This window comes from Drosophila miranda, chromosome 4 (genome assembly GCF_003369915.1).
Source record: "Drosophila miranda strain MSH22 chromosome 4, D.miranda_PacBio2.1, whole genome shotgun sequence".
In the NCBI taxonomy this organism is placed as follows: Eukaryota; Metazoa; Arthropoda; class Insecta; order Diptera; family Drosophilidae; genus Drosophila; species Drosophila miranda.
The window spans coordinates 17,995,108-18,015,238 of NC_046677.1; the positions used below are offsets into that span (position 1 = coordinate 17,995,108).

Sequence of the window (20,131 nt, forward strand, 5' to 3'; positions counted from 1 at the left end):
GAGATAGCCAGGCCAAAGCCAAAGCCAAAGCCAAAGCTAAAGCCATCTCCCAGCCATCGAGCCATCACACTCGGCGGCTGGCGGCTGCTGCATCTTTCGAAATCAGTTTCTGTTTTCGTTGTGGATGTGCCACTGTGCCCCACTCAGCGGAATATCTCTTGAATTTGGCTCGAGCTCACTTTTCATGCTGATGGAGTGGAAGTGGCTTTTGGCTTTGGCTACGGACTTCACAGTTCTTTTGCTGCCTCATGGAGGGGGCGGAGGGGGGGGGACCTACGAAATGCATAAACAATCGAAAACAAATTTCGAGCACAGCTTTTGGAGAACTACGAGTATATACGAGTATGAATTGTTTGAAATCTCTTCCCCCGGGTTTTGTTTATTGTTCTGGACTCAAATAAAATCTGTCAATGTGGATAGATATGGGAGGGAACAGTGGGTTTAAGTCCCTCAAAGTTAGCTCATGTCAGAGGAACAGAAAATAGTCTGCGTTTCCTTAAAGTCTTACAAATAGTAGTGGGGGTTCCACTATTTTCCTGTCTTGGAATCAAAAGTCTCTCTCGTATTTCCCCATCACTGCCATCGGCCCACTGTGCCGTGGCCTGTACATACCACACATATTTTCATAGCATTTGAATAACTGTGGGGCAAAAGCAGCACAACCCCGGCCTGGCCTCAGATGGTAAATGAGTAAAAAATTGAAGAGAAGACAAAAAGCTGAGACAATTAAGCTTAAGGAGCATTTCATTTCATTTGATTTCGATTCGAAGAAAGTTCAACGAGCCGCCGCCAAAGAGAAACCCGGGTTGCCTCTAGCCCAGGGCTGATCTACAACGATTGGAAGACGACGGCGAGGCTTCAACTGGGCCTCGAGTTGGGGCTGTGCTGTGCTGTGAAGGTGGGTGGAGGCGGCAGTGGCTCTGGGTCTTGTGGTTTTTAAAGGCACTTAGACCAATGGACCTTGAAGACCACAAATGTACTGCCAGCTACCACAAGTGTGTGTGTGTGTGTGTGTGTGTGGAGTCATGAATCATAGGAAAGCATTTGAATTGCAAAAGCCACAAGACATATATGTATATACGAGTATTCCAGCAATTCCCAGTCCCAGTCCCAGTCCCATTCCCATTCGCTCTATCTCTTTGACATTTACGGATCATAACAATTTGAATTTAACATACGCAAAATGAGACCATTTTTGGTAGCGCAGCTCTGGAAGCCCCCGGCAATGCCCTAGGGCATCAATTTGGACATGTGCCGAGATGATTGTTGGAAAATATTTTAAGTGGCCAGAAGTGGCCAGAAAAACGATCAGAATGTGTCAAGAGCTGGGAGGCTGTATGGTTCTGGGGAAATTCACACACAATTCTCTCCCCCTCGCTGCCACTGCCCCTGCTCGCGCCCCTGCCACAGTCCAGGTGTGTTCTATTAATCAACACAAAAGATCCTGTTATATTTGTTGAAATGGAAATGAAAATGGAAATGAAAATTAACATAAATTATAAGCAAACATGACAGGGCAGAGATTTCATATCCTGCTGTCCCCGGCGAACGGTTTCCACATCCGATTCGACTCGAGCCCCGAATTTCCCATGACCCCAGGAGATGAGAGCTCGATTCTCCCGATGATGCCCGCTTGTCAGCATTCATTCCCAGCATTCCCACTCACATAATAATCTCGATCCCGAATCCTCTCATCTTTATGCACGGGCACGGGCACGTCCAGAGCCTCGGCGGTTGGGGGAGGCACAGGGAACAGGTTCTTTTTCCTGCTTGGATTCTGATTCTGATTCTTCTTCGTTTTCTATTCTTTTTTGTTGTGTTGTGTTGTTGTTTTATTTGGTAATTTGATCCGATCTGGCTGCGAGCCGAGGAAGTAGAGCAATGGGATCTCGAACATATGAATGCCATTCCTCTCTGCGGATAATATGGGTTCAGTGCACCTTCAGGAGAACTGGGGATGAATGGGGATGGGATGTATGTAAGTGTGGGAGCAGGGAGTTTTGTTTTCGTGATGAGACACTGACAGCGAGGGTCAATTGCCAGAAGAGGGTGTGGGCCACCAGGTGGGGCAAAAGGAAATCGATCGAAGACTCGATGGTGAAGCTTCTCACAGGACTAAGAGGTGGATCGAAATACGGATACAAGAAAATTATTACATTTTTGGTGGGGAAGAAAATTTTACAAAGAAAAACATAAGAAATTAACAGTAAACAACATAATTTATCTCGTTTCTTTTCTCACTTACCCATAATCTTAATTCTGAAGATTCTGACGATGAAGGAAGACGCAATAACGCACGAAATGATTTCCTATAAAAGCAAAAATTGTTGGCCTTAGAATTGATTAATTTAAGGTAAGGTACTAGAGGGCGGAAGTTCAGAGTCAGATCAGCAGTATAGGGAATGCCTCACCCTTTTAGGAACTTCACTTGGAACGACACCACTCATTCCTTTTTGATTCTCTTCTTCCGCTATGGAGTGGGAAAGGGACAAAACTCGACGAATTTTTCGTCAAGTTTTCATTCAAGCATACACACCCACACATTGCTGGAACATGCACATGTGATCTAACGAAAAAAAGAGACGCAAAAAAACGCAACAATAACAAATTTTAAAAGAAATGAATTTATGCAAAAATAATATATTTATCTACATATAAATGAAATGCCTCACCCTTTTAGGAAATTCACTTGGAACGACACCACTCATTCCTTTTTGATTCTCTTCTTCCATCATGGAGTGGGAAAGGGACAAGACTTGACAAATTTTTCGCCAAGTTTTCAAGCACGCATACACACACACACATTGCTGGAACATGCACATGTGATCTAACGAAAAAAAGAGACGCAAAAAAACGCAACAATAACAAATTTTAGATTTGAGCACATGAAAAGAAATTAATTTATGCAAAAATAATATACATATTTATCGACATATAAATGAAACACATATGAAAATATACCACATGGCCGCACTTTTCTTCGCCGAGCTGCATTTTTGTGGCCATTTTGCCTGTTTCTACGAACCCGCCCTTTAATCAAACAGATTTTTTGCACTAAAACGCATTTTACCACGCTAAACTTCGTTTTACACACCTTCGCAGCCTATTACTCTTTGGATTTTTCACCATTTTCCGGATTTTTACGGGCTGAAACGCGGAGCTAACTTACGAAGGGACGCTTTGACCGGGGTAAAAAAGTATAGAGCGGTGCAAATTCGTTCATTCTATGCTCTCTTGCTTCTCTTCATAATTGCCCTCTCTCCCATCCTCTCGTCTTCTTCTTTTGCTTATGCTTGTCTCTACTCATGACGAAATTATACGAAGTGGTCCGTTATCTTTCTCTTCGAGCCTATTCTACGCTCAGAACAACTAAGAGCGCTTTGACGAGAGAGAACAAAATTTACTGTTGTACTGAGCAAAACAAGAACCGAAAAATGAACACGTTGCGGAAGCGGATAACCTTGAATAATTTCATCTTGCTCCTTGTCGTCTTCGTCTGCTAATGCAAAGAGTGATCAAAAGAGTGAGGGAGTGGGAGATAGATGGAGAGACTGGTGAGAGAGTTACATAGCACGGTATACATATGTACATATGTATGTATGTGCAACGCATGAGGAAATTATCTAATTTAATTAAAGAAATTGATTCCGCCCTCTGCGTGGCCCTCGTCTTACACTAGGATCTCCTTAAGGGGAGTTTATTCAAAAATGGGTCAAACGTGTTATAATAATTGTCTACACATAGGAAATAGATCTTCTGCCACATCTCCCCGAAAGTAACAAACAATTTGGTGTGCCTCGGTTTCGTTTTAATTGCCAGCTGCAAAAATTTAACGAAGATTCATTTATTCTAAGCCGGGAACAAAGCCCACTAGTAAACCCGGGCCCAATCTTTTCATGTCGATCGAGTAAACGCACTCGGTTTAGGCCAGCTTTAAGCGGGGCGGGGGGTGGCGTTGGAGGAGTGGGCCGACCCGGACCCGGAGCCGCAATGGCAATGGCAATGGCAGCGGACAAAGTGCATTTCACACAAAACGTGCAAATAATAACACCATCTACGCTAATGATCAACGCCATGATGGTTGGTGGTGCCCACTGTACCCATAAAACAACTCACGCACACACAGGCACACAAATAGATAGCGAGAAAGAGAGAGAGGGAGAGGGAGAGAGAGAGAGATGGTTGGCCACTTGCAAACAGACAATAAAGCGCGTTAACTGCTGTTATGCCTGCTGCCACAATTGTAGCTGAGCTTTGTCTACGAGTAAGTACAGTACAGCACCTTCCGGCCCCCCCTCCGCTCGCAGGGAGCACGCTACGCAGCGACCGAGCCACTAACTAATTGGCCAAACAGCAGCAACAACAACTTTGAACCTTAGTCGGTGGCTAGTCCGTGGAGTAGAGTAGCGGGGCGGCAGCAGGTTGGTTGCCTCGCTCGCTCTCTCTCACTAGGCCTGAAGATGGTATCGTTGCCTTTCCACTCACGCACTCACAAACACACAGTCGCAGACACTCACACACATACTGGCACACTCAATCGGCGTCGTTTTTCTCGCTCTGTCTCTCTCGGTCAACGAGAGTGTGGCGACGAAAAAAAGCAACAAGCAATGCGTGAAAGCTAACAGCATCTGCGTCGAAAACTGTACACCCTTGCCGTTCGACGATCAGTTACAGATGCACGTGGCTCCGAATATAAAAGTTGGAAATAAATCCAGAGCAGAATTTTCCTTCCAATCGTTTAGGAGTTGAATTCTGATGGGATACGAAATATCTTAGTTGAAAAGTTAAACCTTAGACTAGTTTAGAAACAAAAGGACAGCCCTAATACCGTCCGCAAGTGTATTGTTTTTGTTGTAGTTGTAGTTGTAGCTGATTGCTGTTGTTCACTCACACAAATTAGCAGAAATGGTCAACGAAATGCAGGACACAGCACGAAAAGAGAGACAGACACAGAGGGAGAGAGAGAGAGCAAGTTCGGTTGCCTCATTTTTTTGCATTTCGTGCCTTCTGTGTTATGTTATCTCTGGAACAATGAGATTCGCCGTATGACAGTATTTCTCAAGGTTTTTTGCTGGAAAATTTTGGAAATTATATGGGATAAATATTTTGAAGTACCAAAGATTCAAAGAAAATGTACCGTTCACTTGTGGGATCCTGTGTACATTTGTTTATATTCAAATATTTCGTTAAAGTACAAATTTTTCTAAAGACTTGATCACATCTCAATTTTTTTTCCGTTGTATTCGAATTTTCTCCAATAGGAGATATTGTAGGAATTTAAGGAATACAGTCTTTTAGTGATCGCTTATCTAAAGAATATTTTTAAATGTCTGAATTGAATTAACTAAATTAAAGCTACTTATATTATATTTTTTTATCGCACATTCCCCCGTATTAAACGAGTTTTTTGTGTTCTACGACAGTTCCAACAGCAGCATATCCACCCAACCGTATAATGCTGGCTTCAGGGATCAATTGTGACTGTCATTGGTTATTTTTACACAATAACAAAAGGTTTAAAACCTGGAAACGATCGAGGCGTCTCTGTTCGAGGTATTCGGACTAATAAGCCGGTTCGCTTATGGGAAATCTATACAGCATATCATCTGATCATATGCTTAAAAAAACCGATAATGGACTTCGACTTATCAAGAGTTTACGTGCAGAAATTATTCAGTGGTCGGACGTGGTTCTTTTTTAATAGAATTTCAAAGATTAATTTTGTCCCATACAAAATATGTTTACATTTTAAAATATTTTGATCAATTGAAGTATTTTAATTACTTCTGAGGTATGTCTTATATTTACGAATACGACGGCTATATCTATGTAGATTTGATATTTTTGCTTTAGGGATACCAATGCCTCCCTGCCTTTGAATGGGACTCGTATTCCGAAGCCGAATCCGAATCCAAGTCCGCGTCAGACGGTCGCGCAAAAAAGCACACTTCGTCGTGACAAACAAAATGCTCACGTTTATCGCGGACAAAAGATCTCCATTTTTACGCTAAATTTCATTTCAGTTTGCGCTTTCCGCTAGCACCTCTCTCCTCTCCTCTCCTCTCCTCTCCATCACCCCCCCAGCCACAGTGCACACCCGCAGCTCCCTGTGTGGCTCCCGTAGCCCCCCTGAGTTCGCTTCTGCTCTGGATCAATCGGTTTTTCGGGGAGCCTGCCTTCTGTGCGGTGTGTGTGCGCTGTTTGCCTTTTGTTTGGAAAGTTTTTCATTTTGGCTCGTTAAAAAATTTGAAATTCAAAAAAAAAACTTTTTTCTTTGTCAAAAGGGTGAGGGGTGACGGTGGGCGGGTGGGTAAGAGGGGGTCTCCCAACTGCTTTTTATCTCTGCATATTCATAAAGCTTCGATCTGTTTACCATTTTGCGTTGTCGTTTGACTTTTAGCTGCTTTATTATGGTGCAGCGTTTCTGGCCAAAATCGTCAGGTTTTATCAGTGGCAGCCAGGCCAGCGAAGGGGGGGGGGGGGGGGGGGTGGCACTGGAGGGGGGAGTGAACCCAGGGAACCTCGAGGTGGAAGACCAGACAGACAGCTGCAGTTGCGAAAAACGTCATGAAAGTGATATTTGTTTATTGTTAACGAATTGAAATGGAACTTGGAGCAGAGTTGGGGCTGCAGAGAGGTATACCAGCTATTGAAGGAGTTTCGAGACGATCTTTAGTCCTTATCTTATCCTTATCTTTAGTCGATTCTTAGCAGGAGTCCCTTGCTTCCCGATCATTGATTCTTGGTTCCTTGATCCTCGAAGTAAAGTTCATTGACTCTCAAAGATATGGTCTGTATTTCACACAGGCCCTCTCATACAAGATCATTTTCTTGACATAAGTAAGTCGCCACAAAGTTGAGACCCCAAAATCAGTCAAATTGTCTGTGGCCTTACCCAAAAGATCTTCATCGTAGCCATCTATGAGTAACCTCAGAGGGACTCAATCCTCGCCATAAAACGGTTACAAAAAATGCACCGATCAAGCGCGAAATTTGGCACAAATAAAATAAAATAATCAGAAATAAAAACCCAAACGGTTTTTATTCGTTTTTGGGTAGGGAGAGGGTCAAGCCAGGCAGTTACCCTCCCGTTTTTCTGTTGTCCATGTTTTCGGCTATTTTTTATTTCTTTTTTCCTATTTTTTATTCCCTCGATCTTTGTTATCGCTAGAGCCCGAGTCAGGCTAAGGCTAAGGCAAAGGCAAAGGCACACAAAAGACCCTAAATGCGAGTCTATTTTGTTACAATTTAAGACGCTTATTAGAAATCGTTTGCAAATTGTTTAGCAAGAAAGCAGGCACGAACGTTGATCGTTTTGGGGGCTGCGATCAACCAGCCAGCCGGGGCTCAGGTTTTGGGAGTCTCGAGACTGTGGATCTGCAGCCAGGGCTGGTAACCCGAGACCGAAGGAGGAGACTGGTATGGAGATGGAGTTGGAGGCAGTCGAGCCACGAAATGCGTGCATATTAATTTTCGCTGGTTCGCTGGTTCGGGGCTTGGGCTGGTGGGGATCGCTCTACAGATCTTTGCACACGTGAAACTTGACTGAAACTTGTTGCTGCCGCTCCGTAGCTGGCTGGCTGGCTGGTTGGCTGGCTGGCTGCCTGATGATCTAATTTGGCAACAATTGTCGTGGTCGTCGATCGCTGATCGCTGCTCGCTGCTCGGCCGGATCCCCACACACATGTTCGAGCGCTGGCTGGGACTCTGGGACTTTGGGAGTCTAGACCCCGCCTGGCGATCGATTGATCTCGATAATGAGTTTCGTTACGTTCGACTTCGGCTTGGGAGGACGCACCCATAATTTCATATGCTCTGTCACCCAATCGTTACCTTTCGATGATGGCGTCTCCTCCTCCGCCGCCCCCGCCTCCTCCTCTTTTCCGCATGGATGCATCGATCACACTTGGGGATCTTGCCTAGTCTCCGACTAGGCCTCTATTTCTTCTCTCCTTCATTAAAATCTGCCTCATGTCTAATAAGACTTCGGCGAGGCGCGGATCTATTCAGGCTTGAAGTTTGGATTTTGATTTAGTGACTGCCATTTTGTAACCTCCCCCACCCCACCCTGCCGGACCCCTGCCCCACCCGATCACATTGTACGTGTGCGGAAATTTAAATATAATTTATGATCAGCATAGCATATAAAAAGCTTTTTTCGAGTATGTTTGTTTTTCTGGGTAGGCCATAAATGTCGCGATTGGCTGGTCGGCTCTCCGGCGGCCCCCAATTCTCGTTCGACTCGCTTCGATTTGCTTCGATTTGTTTATTCGCCCCGAAAAGAAGAGCATGACCCAAAAAAGGGAAGAGCTCCCAAGTGCTGTGCCGTCCGTCCACCCGTCCATTCACGACTATTTCAGATTTCGTTGAGCTTGCTTTCGGAAAACGAAACGGATTAGAGTTGGGAATAGTTCGAATAAGTCTTCCAAATTATGCTGTCCAATTGGAAGTACTTAATCTTGAAGAAATGTGATACATAATAATGGAATTCTGCTAAGAATAATCAACAATTTCTCAAATATATTACATACATAAATATTGAAGATCCAGACCTTTGCATGGATATAATTAGGGTATCTCAGTCATTCCATAATCCAAAAATTATAAGCAGGAATAATCTGTAAATAATAGGAACCACAATTACTAGTAAAAATGGCTGGAAAATGTAGGAATTTTCCATTTGACATATCGATAAATCAGCTAAAATATTTGCATGAAAAATTATAAATAAACTCCTAATAAATTCGGAGTTTCCTTGACCTAAAAAATCTATATAAATTTAGATTTAAAAAGAGTTATATTTTGTGGTTCCTTCCTGAAAAACCTCAAATCAATCCCTACGCTGACGATTACACATCTGTCATCAAGAACTCTCTCGAACTCAATTCGAGATCTTTCTGCTGAAATGAAAAAATTGAAGGAGGAGCCCTTTCCACCCAATAATAATAATAGTAATAGTTTTGTGTACTTGCGTACGTAAATAAAATGTATTTCATTCTTTCATAGATCGTCTGATGTAATAAATTACTTAAAAATATAAAACATTTCCGTATCAAAATATTCCATTAGCTTTTGTATCCTCACTTAAACTACGCGTAAAGTAAAACATTTTCAATGTATACGTGAAAGTTGTGGTCGGTCATATCAAAAATAGTTTACGATCTACAGCTATGCTAAAAATACTCGTACTATGGTATTGTATATAGGGATAGAAGCATACATTCATCAGTTTAGGGTATGTCTTCGTTCAACTGGGATATGATACATCTAAAGTTACATAAGATTGTCTGGGGCTTCAGCTTAGGATCTACAGTTAGACGCTGGGGCGTAATACACCTTACGTGGTACGTGTACATATACAGGATATCTGAAGAATACTTTACAAAGTTCGGCTTAGGAGTTTGTGTGTGAAATAGTAATGAAATTCAATGCGGAGACAAAATTTAAAAGTAAAATCAAATGAACTTCCGTTTTAATTTTCTCTTGCAAAGAAAATGCTGACTAGAAAATAATCAAAAATAACCAAATCAAAATAAAAAGTATTGAATTCATCGTGTCTACATAGTTTTTTGTGGCACTGTGCACTGGGAGTGTCTGGGTTAAGTAAGAGTTCGAGTTCGGTTGTTCATTTCATTTGGGAACTTGGAGCTGCCGTTCTCTTAAACGAGCTAGGAACTAATTTTTGGTGGAACATGGCTTGAATACAATGTGTGGATCAAAAGGAGATCCCGTGGGTGGTCCTAGGGCTCGGCGTAGCCGGCGTAGGACAGCTCGCTGGTGGAGCCGGCATTGGAGCTGGGACTGCTGCCGCCCGGACAGCCGCCCTCGGAGTGCTTCGTCAGCAGGGACATGCGCGAGAAGGTCTTGGAGCAGCTGCTGCACGAGTACTTCTTGATGTCCGAGTGCGTCTGCAGGTGGGCCCGCAGGTTGGAGCGGTCGGCGAACGCGCGGTGGCAGTGCTGGCAGCTGAAGGGCTTCTCCCCGGTGTGGGTGCGGATGTGGCCCTGCAGCAGCCAGGGGCGCGAGAAGGCCTTGCCGCACATGTTGCACTTGCAGGGCAGCGTGTGGGTGCGGATGTGCATCTTGAGGGCGCCCAGCGAGACGTACGTCTTGTCGCAGTCCTTGCAGCTGAAGGACTTCTTCACCTGGTTGCCCTCGGCCGCAGGGCAGTGGAACTGCTGGTGCTTCGTGAGCCCGGAGAAGGTCGAGTAGGACTTCTGGCAGTCGGGGCACTGGTAGCGTGGTGGCGACTTGTCCTTCTTAGCGGGGCTCGGCGAGGCGGAGCTGCTGGCGGATCCACTCGTGGAGGGGCCTGCTCCCGCCTTGATGCTGCTGGCGGCCTCCTGACCGATCGGCTTGTGCTTGAGCGAGAGGTCCTCGGGCACCGAGGAGCAGCTGGACTCGGAGCTGGACATGGAGCGCATGGAGTAGTAGGAGCTCTCCGAGTAGGCCGGCGAAATGGGTGCGTGGTGGTGGTAGCCCAGCGCGGGGTACGGCGTCTGTTGGTGGTAGGCGGCGGCTGGCAGCGGCGGATATGGCAGGAACCGGTGCTGCTGGCGCACTCCGATGGGTCTGTGGATGATCTCGGAACGCATCGGGGGCGACACCGAGCTGGCCCGGCCGTGCAGGTAGTGGTGCGGCGGTGGCGACAGCGAGCCCAGAGAGTCCGAGGGGGAGCTGGGGGCCAGGAGGTCGCCTCGCAGAGGCGATATCTGCTGCTGGGCGGCGGAGGCTGCCACGGCGGCCAGGTGCGGCTGGTTGATGGTGCGGTAGAACTCGGCCGTGTACGGGGACATGTGGAAGTTCCATGGCTGTAGGCCATACTTGGGATACGTGGGTGTGGGCACGACCACGGCTGCAGCGGCAGCAGATGCGGCGGCCACGGCGGCGGCTGCGGCCAGGGCGGCGGCCTGTGTCTGGTTCGGATCAGTGTCCACGTCCACACAGTCCACGGTCACGTCGTCCTCCTCCTCCAAGTCCATGTGCTCGTCATCGGTGTGGTACACGTCTACGCCCTCGTCCTCGCAGCAGTCGCTCACGTTGATCACCTCCTCCGAGGCGGAGACCGTCGCAGGGTCTGCCTCCACCTCCATCTCCTCCGACTCTGTTTTCTTAAGGCAAAGATCCTGGGGCTCATTGACGGGGGTCTGGGCGGACGCCTCGAACTGGTAGTTCACGGGCCGCTTCTTCAAAGGACACTTGCTGTAGTTTTTTTCCACCAACATGTCTTCCACGGTATGCATTTTGTTGCTTTATATACTCTCGATTGCTTTTTTAAATTAAAAGTTCTCAAATTGTTTCTTTCGATTTTCGATTATTTCCACCACATTGCTCGCGCACAAAAACTCAGAACGAACTGTTATTGTCAGAAACGAAACGAAACGAAACGCTGTCGTTTTTTCTTGTTGCTATTGCTTTTGTGTATGCTTGCAGCGAAGCGGGCGTCAGCGGAGTCAGAGCGAGTCGGTCGCTGTGCGCGCTTTATATACGCGCGCCACCCGAAGCCAGCAGCGCAGGCGCAGCCCGAGAGAGCGCCGCGAAAGAGAGCCGCTCTCTCGGCGTGGTGCGTTTTCATTCAGGTAGTTGTGGTCGTTCACATGCATGGGCAATGTGTTGCTTGCGAGTGTATGTGTGGGTGCGTTCGGCCAATCGTAGCGTTCGGGTGGCAAACCTGTTTCGGCTTGCTTATGTACCTCGTGTGTACGTACACTTGCACCAATCGCCACCGACGCCGTCGCAACAACAACGATTCACAGCTAAATATAAATGCCGTTATAGTTGCACTGGTGTTTGCACGTATTCTGTAGTGGTTTGGTGTTGGTGTTGGTGAGAGAGGCTGCTGGAGAGACTCGCTCTCGTTGTGGCGCTCTTTATCTTAACTCAATGCGCAATTAGATGGAGAAGAGCGGCTAGGCAAAATCGGGAATAACCCAAGAAAGGGGGGATTAGCGACAAGGGCTACTTGCCTCATTATCAGGTGCATCTGGGTCATTAGTTGACCTGCACCATACGCGCACAAAAAAGAGATCAGGTAGGGAGTCGAACACGTGCGTGCGTGCGAGGGCCTCCTTTTGAATCGATCAAATGTCAAAGGTTGAACGGGAAGCCAGGTACCAATTTGCATTAATGAATGTTTTGTTGTTTTGTTTTTTGCCACCGTCAAAGGAGTGAGAGAAGTCCGCTGCGTACACGAAATAAATTACAGCGTGGAGTGGAGCAGCTTCGTTGAAAAGTAGCCTGCTGTAGTATTTGTTCTTTTATGCCTTAATGTTTCAAAGCAATTTTAATAAATGTTGTAAGTGAATAAGAGCCATCTCCACAATCTAATATTTGAATGAAATTGTTGAGAAACAGCAAAAGTGACATCAAAGAAGGGTCGACAAATATACGAAGAAGCAGTACAAAAGTGGGAACGAAAAAGCGTCATGTCCTCATCTTTGCGCTCTTTGCTTCTCTCCTTTAGTCGAGTTCACTTTTTCAAAGCGACGAAAGCGTGCAGATGAAAAGAAATAATAAACAAGCCTTAAACAAGATCAGTCTCTTCTAAATGAAAGAGCTCACAACGCGCTCTCTTTGATACAGCTCTCTTAATCGTGTTCCATTTCCAAGTCGTTTCGCGGCGCTCTTAATCATCTTGCTCACTCTCTCTCTTACGAGACCCGAATCAGAGCCGAAGCGTCGCGAGACGGAAGATCGTCCGCTTAACTGTGAGCTAAAAGAGTTTTTGCAGCATTTACAATTTTAAATTTTAATGCTGCTTGGAAATCAAATATCTGTATTCTCTTCTTATTGTTCCTTTTGGTGCTCATTTCTTAACAAATTGAAGAAAACTGTTTCTCAAGTGGCACCCGCACTAAGTGGCAGCTGTGTGTCGCAGCAAAACAAACAAACACGACACGACGGGTGGAAAGGAAAGTGTTCCCTTGTCAGATAAGAGGTGTTGCCCCCGTCTCCGTTTTCATGTACATATAAATCATAGAGATCCGGTAGAGTGGGGGGGGGGAGAGAATCCGTGCCAATTTTCAGGAACGGCCCACACAGAGCGTACATTTAACTTAATTAGCGTCTTATCGAATGTTTGTCCCTGTGGCAGGGCCCACTGCTGTGCTTGCGGATTCAGATCCAGATTGCGATTGAGATTCCTAGGAATATGCCGGACGGCCGGCCGGCCGGCGGCTATACGGGCGCACAAGTGCGATCTCCTCTCCAGGCGATTCACAAACGAGGAACCGAAAAACCGCCAGCATAAATTAATAGATAAACATGTGCAGACCAGACTCGGGACTCTGGACTCGAATCGGACTCTGGCCAGGGCCACGTACTGCGATTTACATGCCCAATGCCCAGGTACTTTTCCTCTCGGATCTCCGATCTCGTGTCTTCGTCTCACAGTTCCAGTTCCATTTCCAGCTCTCTCTCTCTCTCGCTCTCTCTCACTCTAGTTCCCTTATCTTATCGCACGTCGCTGGGCCAGCCATGGCTCTGGGAGTCTGGTCTGGAGTAAGCGAATGGTCTCCTCTAATGCCCCTCGACTGGGACGGGTACGGAGTCCGACGTTGCTGTCGTTGCTCGATTGGCTGTTAACAAAGATTTAATGATCTTGTTAACTAATTTTTTCTTGACTATGTTCTAGGAGAGTCCCAGCACCGGCACCGGCACCGGCACCGAGACCGCGGACCACCCACTGCCCCAGCTCTCAGCCGCTTCGACCGCTGTGCAAGTTAATTAGTTTGGGGTTTGGGCCCGGGCTTTGACTTGGAGCTAGAGTTGGCCTTAAATCACACTCGAACAAGTTTATTGGGAGCAATCCTTCTGCAAGTTGACAAATCGCATCTCCTGGGGTCTCCAAAAGAGAATTTCTTCAAGGAATACTATTCAGGGACTAACTATGGAGATCACTATTGTGTTTTCCCAAGATCATTGAAGATTCATTAGAACATCCATAAATTATCTTAAAGTCAATGAAGAATTTTCTAGCATTTTTCCATCATTTCTTTTGAATAAATTCTCATATTCCTGGTCACTGTTTCAGAAAAAAAAATCAATCGTTAAACCTCCAATTAGGTGACCCAAATAACCAAACCACAAGAGCAATCTCAGAAGCGAACCATCGATCGACCACCGTCGATCCATCCATATCCCTGGATCCCATAACATTTTGAAAGCGTGTAAAATGATGATGTTTAAGCGATTTTTTGGATGTTGCAACATGGCCAGCACTAGCAACAACAAACGAACCAACGAAGCAACGAAACAACGCAAAAAGAGGCCAAGCCGCAACAGGCTAATCCTATTTTGGAGGCAATGAAACATAAATAATAAAACTCTTTTACGACGAGCTCTAAAAAACCGAAACAGAAATCCACCGCGAGAAGAGGTTCAGGGACTTTGGTAGGGTCCGATCTGGAGTCTGGACTGGCCTGGTCTGGCCTGGTCTGATGGTCTGGAGCGAGCAACAAATTATTAACGACATTTTAAATGCAACGCCTCTTGGCTGGCCATATGAAAAAGGGTCACAGCACCACAAGACGACTGACGGACGACTGACTGGCCACGATTTGTGGTGGACTGGATCTGGATCTGCTCCTTGCGGGCGCAACACGAAGACGCGACGCGACGCCTTTTAATGAGATTTGTCTGGTGTGCTGTTGTCGGAGCTCTCGGAGCTTGCAACATGAAAAACTTTTGTAATTCCCTCATTTTCAGGACACGCAGCAAGAAGCGAGCGACAAAAGACTTCAGAGCAGAGCAGAGCAGAGCAGAGCGGAGCAGAGACACAGACAGACACCGAATCACTTGCCCCGGCCAACGTGTGGCATCAACAAGTGTGTGTGCTGCCAGTTGTGCCTTATATTTTATGCTCTGGCTGTTAAAATTGAAAATTGCTTTTGGCCCAGTCCCAGTCTCTGATCTGAACCTCTCGGGATCTGAGGATCTGGAGATCTGGGGCCTACCGCATTTGAAAGCTGAGACAATAATTGCACTGTGAAAATTACAATCGAGCGTTTTTATTATTGCCACAGACTCTGTCCTGTCACGGATATGTGGGGGAACTCCAGTCGACAGTCCAGAGTCCACAGTCCACAGTCCACAGTCCACAGTCCCCCAGTCCCCCAGTCCATACCCGGACCCGATGAAAGTGCGTGTGGGTTGTTGTCCGTCCCCTCCTTCGCCTTGCCCCTTGGGGCTTTTGTTTTTGTTTAAGGTCTCTGCAAACGAAAGTTTTCTCTCCACTCTGCAGGATATTATGTTTGATTAACGAAACGCAGGGAAGACTTCACCCAATTCGAGGCCCAGACAGACCCCAATAACTGTTGCAAGTACATTTTACAACCTTAAATGCCACCGGGACGACGCCACATAAAAACGAGAAGCAATTGAAATGTCTGAATTATGTTTCGTCGAATCATTGGATTATAGGTGGTCGGAGGGTCATACAAATCGAACGATATATGGATACGATATGTATATGACCCAAAAATTAATTACTGGTTGTACAGGGTACAGGGTAGGAGCTTGTATCTTGGAGATAGGATGGTGTTTCAATGGTACATATCTATAGCCCTCGGCTGGACATAGTAATAGTAGAGACTAGAGAGTAGAGTATTGAATTCTGGTATCATCGGATACCCACAATGAAATATGTGCATATATCCTTTAGAAGAAAGAGTATATCGTTTCCACATTTTATTCCATAACAAATATCGTACTCAGGGCTTGATGGATAAACCATCACAGTTTCCATTCGATACCTACTTACGAGTATGATATATTTAAGGAACATTTGCATTCCAGAAGCCCCCCAACAACCGATGCTTCCTGCCATTTGAAGTGAAACAAGTAGCCACACATTATAGCCACATTAGCATCCATTAAAAAAAGCAGCAAAGAGTGAAGCTTGAAGAAGCATGCCACGAACATAATGATGCACTTCCCGAAAAATTGTGCTCGATGGCGGAGACACGTTGACTGCGAAAATTATTACATTCGGAGGGAGGGAGGGAGGGAGGGGGGAAGGGGAGCTCATTCTGCATGAACATGACGCGCGATGCCACCATAAACCGGGCGATAACCCGCTCGATCCATGACCCAGTCGAGGCGGAGCAGAAGGAGGCGGATACCGCATCGAGCCGGCGAAATATCATATGCAAAATGGGGCGGGGGGTGGCTGGGCGGCTTAATGGCTGTTCTGTTGGCCTGGCGGCGTGCATGGCCCGTGGCCCCCCACACTGGGCGATGTAGCGATGGGGACAAGTCCGCTCCGCTCCTCTCGGTCCATCCTGCTGGCATCAACCTGTAAAATGTATAACGACAGCATTAAGCTCGTGCCACCAGCCGAAAATGTTTCTTCTTGTATGCCACATGGCGATCGCGGATCGCGGATCGCGAATCGGGGAGTGGATGGAGCGGGCGAACGATGTTGCAACTTGCAGCGCTGTGGCACAACGGTACAACGTCGCGCAGGTTCAGGCGGGTTCAGCAAACGGAAAACGGTCGATCTGATTTGTGTCATCGTACCGCCTCCTCCCTTCTCTCGAAAGGGAGGCAAAGACACTTGCTACCCTGCAAATACATATGGGGATGGGTGGATGGGTGGATGGGTTCGAGGTCTACGGGGTCTACAAATGGGAGGCTCATGCCAGGTCCTCCATTACTCCCCAGGCACCTCCAGGGTAGTTCCCCTTCCAGCGCCGCATTCTTCACGTTTTACTCAATAATAAAATTTTAATATTGTAATTTTAGCAGTGGGTTTTTGTCCGCCGGGGCAGAGGCATGCCTGTTCTTATGCATCGTCTCTCTCCGTGGTGTTCTCCTCCATATGACAACCTGTTCCACTTCTAAGTAGCCCGGTGGCTCAGTGGTGCTTTGTTTTCCCAAATCACGACCAGGTGCCAGGTTCAGTCAGAAAGGATCTCTGGTTGCATTCAAGCGAATGCCGCAGACAGGCGGCAGATGCCGGGGCGCAATTCCAATTAGGGCTCAACACTCGGGATGCATTATCCTGCAGCACGTTGATTTATAGGCCACCAAGCGGCGCACGTTTCATTCTTTTCAATTACTCAGCGCTCCACGTCGAAGCCTCCACCTCCGCCTCCACCTCCAGCCCTGGATCCGGCACGGCTCTACTGCAGCTCCCGTTTCGCCTGTCATGTTTCCTTTTCTTTCCTTTTCCATTCTATTTATTTATTTATTCAAATGCAGCGTGCACCGAGTGGCTGCACTAATGAACAAATCCTGCAGCAGGGAATTCTGAAGGGATCCTGAATGGAAACATCTGCGTGTGCGATTGAACTCGTACTCGTCTGAGGATAAGTGTGCCGCGATGTCAGTGCGTTGGTCTTTGAAAGGGATCTCGAATCCTTGGTAATGTACGACAAGCGATAGGGACGCCAATACCAAAAGAAATCGACACACTTCTCCTATTGTTAGATGTCGCTGATGGAGAAATGGAATCATAGAAAATAGTACTACAGCTACTCGTATATTTTCACCCAAAGTAAGTGGGTTTTTTCCTGCCCCCATCAACTCTTCTTTTCCTTCACTTCGCCCAATCTCTGCAACCCAATTACGAGCCGCGATCTCTCCGGGGACCTCCCACGTGACTCTATAAAATAAAACTTAAAAACAGACTGCATTCCAGCCGCCAGAGAGGCAGTCACAACAGAGAGGCAACAGCGACAACTTGCATTTTCACCTACAACCCATCAAATTGATGGACATGATTAGAGTCTTCGTCTGCGTCTCCATCTCCGACTCCGTCAGGGAGAAAATGAAAGAGGAAAGTGCGACCTTTGGCGCCCCAGACACTGACAGACCGATCCCCGAAATAGGCAGATGTACGCGGCACTCATATGGGGCCAGGGCTTGGGGGATAATTGATGAGCTTTTAGCATTTAAGCAACGAAAACATAAGAGGCTTCTCTCTGAACTAACGCACTTCAATGGAGATGGAGGTGGATGGAGAGATGGGGTGAAGGGGAGCGGGAGCAAAGGTGCTAAGGGCGAGACGAGAGGCCAGGCAAAATGATTAATCATTTGGCAGGTGCTTAGTCCCGGTCCAACGGGGCAACATAAAAGAGAACGGTACTCGACAAAAGGGTTCCACCAGAGCCGAAAATCAACGTCTCAGCCACGTTATGGCCGGGCCCTTTAACAAGAAACTATTTAACTTCATTTCAACGGTTGGCATTTTTCGGTTAAACTGTCAAGTGGTCGGAGGAGACTTGCACAAAGGATCCGATGGCCAGTAAAGGATTACCGGCTCTTATTTGGCTTGCCTGTGCCACACCTACGCCTGGCTCCGCACGAAAGGTGCGTTTAGGGCTGGCCCTTAGTGTGGTGTGTGTGGGCGTGGCCCGTCCTTACCTGGCACCGGCCCTGGTCGAGTAGGCTGGCCGCTGTTGGCATCATTATATAATTTGACGAAAGCAGATCGGCGATCGGGGATCGGTGATCGGGGAAGAGTTTACGGCTCGAAATCAAAGCCACAGGCACAGTGGGAATCGCTGGTATAAATCTCTGGCAGGGAATAGATTTACTAGAATCCACTACAATGGGGCATATATGTACATTCCCTCCACTCTCGACCCACTGTATCACTGGCCTAATGACAGGTTAAATATCTTGGAAACTTTGCAGCTTGAGCCGAGTCGCGGACGCCGACCGACCTTATTATTATGATTCCTATTATTGATCCAAGATTTATGGCAATTAATAATAGGTATAAGCCAGTCGAAATGGATGCCACTTCCGCTCCCAATCAATTAACAAAGGTCTCGCGAGAGTCTCCCCACCAAAATTATGACAAACTATCTATAATCCAGATTTATGCTGACATTTTCTAACCAAGAGGACCACCTAGAGGAGTCGATGATGTAATCAAGACCCGGTCGAGCAGAGCACCTTGCCAAAATCCTGATCCCCCCTCGGGCAGCTGGCCTGTGTTCCACCAAGGATCGGTGATCGCAGATCGGAGATCGGAGGTCGGAGATCTCCTCGGATTTGTCAGCTGTCTGTGAGCCCGCTTTTGTTTGGGTTTCTTTTCATCTCCCAAGACCCTCTTTTTGCGAATAATAGATCGAACAGAGATGGGCATCCGTTATCCTAGGCACAGGACAGGTTCGTTTTCGCCTGACTTCTGCCGGGAATGTTGCTGCTGTTGTGAACAATGACTCGAAAAACAACAAGAAAGATGTTCCTCACCTGTCCTTGTAGATGTAGGGGATGTAGGGCCAGAGCTGGGATTTAATTTTTTGCCAATGAAGAGATCCCGATGTCTGTCCTCAGGTCTGGCCTCAGGTATTGGCATGTGCTGGTTTGGGATGGGAATGATCTGTAGTACTCTCTCCTTGGACTTCTTTGCCACATTTTAGTGTACATATTAGTAGATCTGCTGGCCATGTGCAATCCACCTTCGTCTGGGATCGCATTAGTGAAAGGATAACCCAAAATTATCAACCGCAAACTGTGTTATCTGGCCCAATTTCCCCTCAGACAGACCAGACACTTGTGAAGCAGTTGCCACAAATAGACTCCGGCAAACACTTGCGGACTGAACAAATATTAGCTCCAGTCCGACCGCAGGGAAAACCAAGCATTAGATAAATTAAGTGTCGTTTGGACACGCACGCTGGCCGCTTGGCACCTGAATTCCCATCGTGTTTGCGGAGATACACAACAATCGTAACGATCGTACCAACAGTTTCTGAGGTGATCGTGATTTTCGATGACATGAGCACATTTACCACAAAATGGATATGGGAATGGGTTATTTGCCCGCTCAAACTCGTACATATTTGATTGGGCAAGATGTTGATGTTGGGCAGGTGCTAAACGATAAGATGTGGCCAGATATAGATACATAGATACGGTCGGTTGTGTCTGAGCTGTGGGTAGCAGACAGCAGACAGCAGGCAGGCATGTCTAATGGGTAGCCTCTGGCTTGACAACATCGTTAGAAAGCCATTCAATTTGGTTTAGCATTGTTTCGGGCCCTCGTCCTTTGTCCTTTGAGCATCCAGTGCGAGTGTCTTCCTCCCGTGGATTCTGTGCAGTTTCTGCTTTCTAATGGAACCCCCTCCTTTGTCCTTCTTTGTACGCCGGTAGCAGTAGGTGGCGCATTAGCGTCCGC

At 46.8% G+C, this 20,131-nt stretch overlaps 1 protein-coding gene and 1 long non-coding RNA gene across 3 annotated transcripts; both read right to left on the reverse strand.

Moving 5' to 3' along the window:
* Positions 1-2,196: 2,196 nt before the first annotated feature.
* Positions 2,197-3,261, reverse strand: LOC108161693. 2 transcript variants are annotated; one of them, XR_004473145.1, is made up of 4 exons: positions 3,095-3,261; positions 2,673-2,827; positions 2,412-2,566; positions 2,197-2,309 (listed from the first exon to the last, which is right to left on the reverse strand). It is a non-coding gene; the product is annotated as an uncharacterized LOC108161693 (long non-coding RNA). The 2 variants fall into 2 exon arrangements; XR_001775504.2 differs by having other exon boundaries at positions 2,200-2,309; positions 2,537-2,566.
* A 5,694-nt stretch (positions 3,262-8,955) lies between these two features.
* LOC108163968 (protein escargot) lies at positions 8,956-11,473 on the reverse strand. Its single transcript, XM_017299524.2, has one exon. The coding sequence runs from the start codon at positions 11,241-11,243 to the stop codon at positions 9,741-9,743; it is 1,503 nt and encodes a 500-aa protein (XP_017155013.1). The 5' UTR covers positions 11,244-11,473; the 3' UTR covers positions 8,956-9,740.
* Between the last annotated feature and the right edge of the window lie 8,658 nt (positions 11,474-20,131).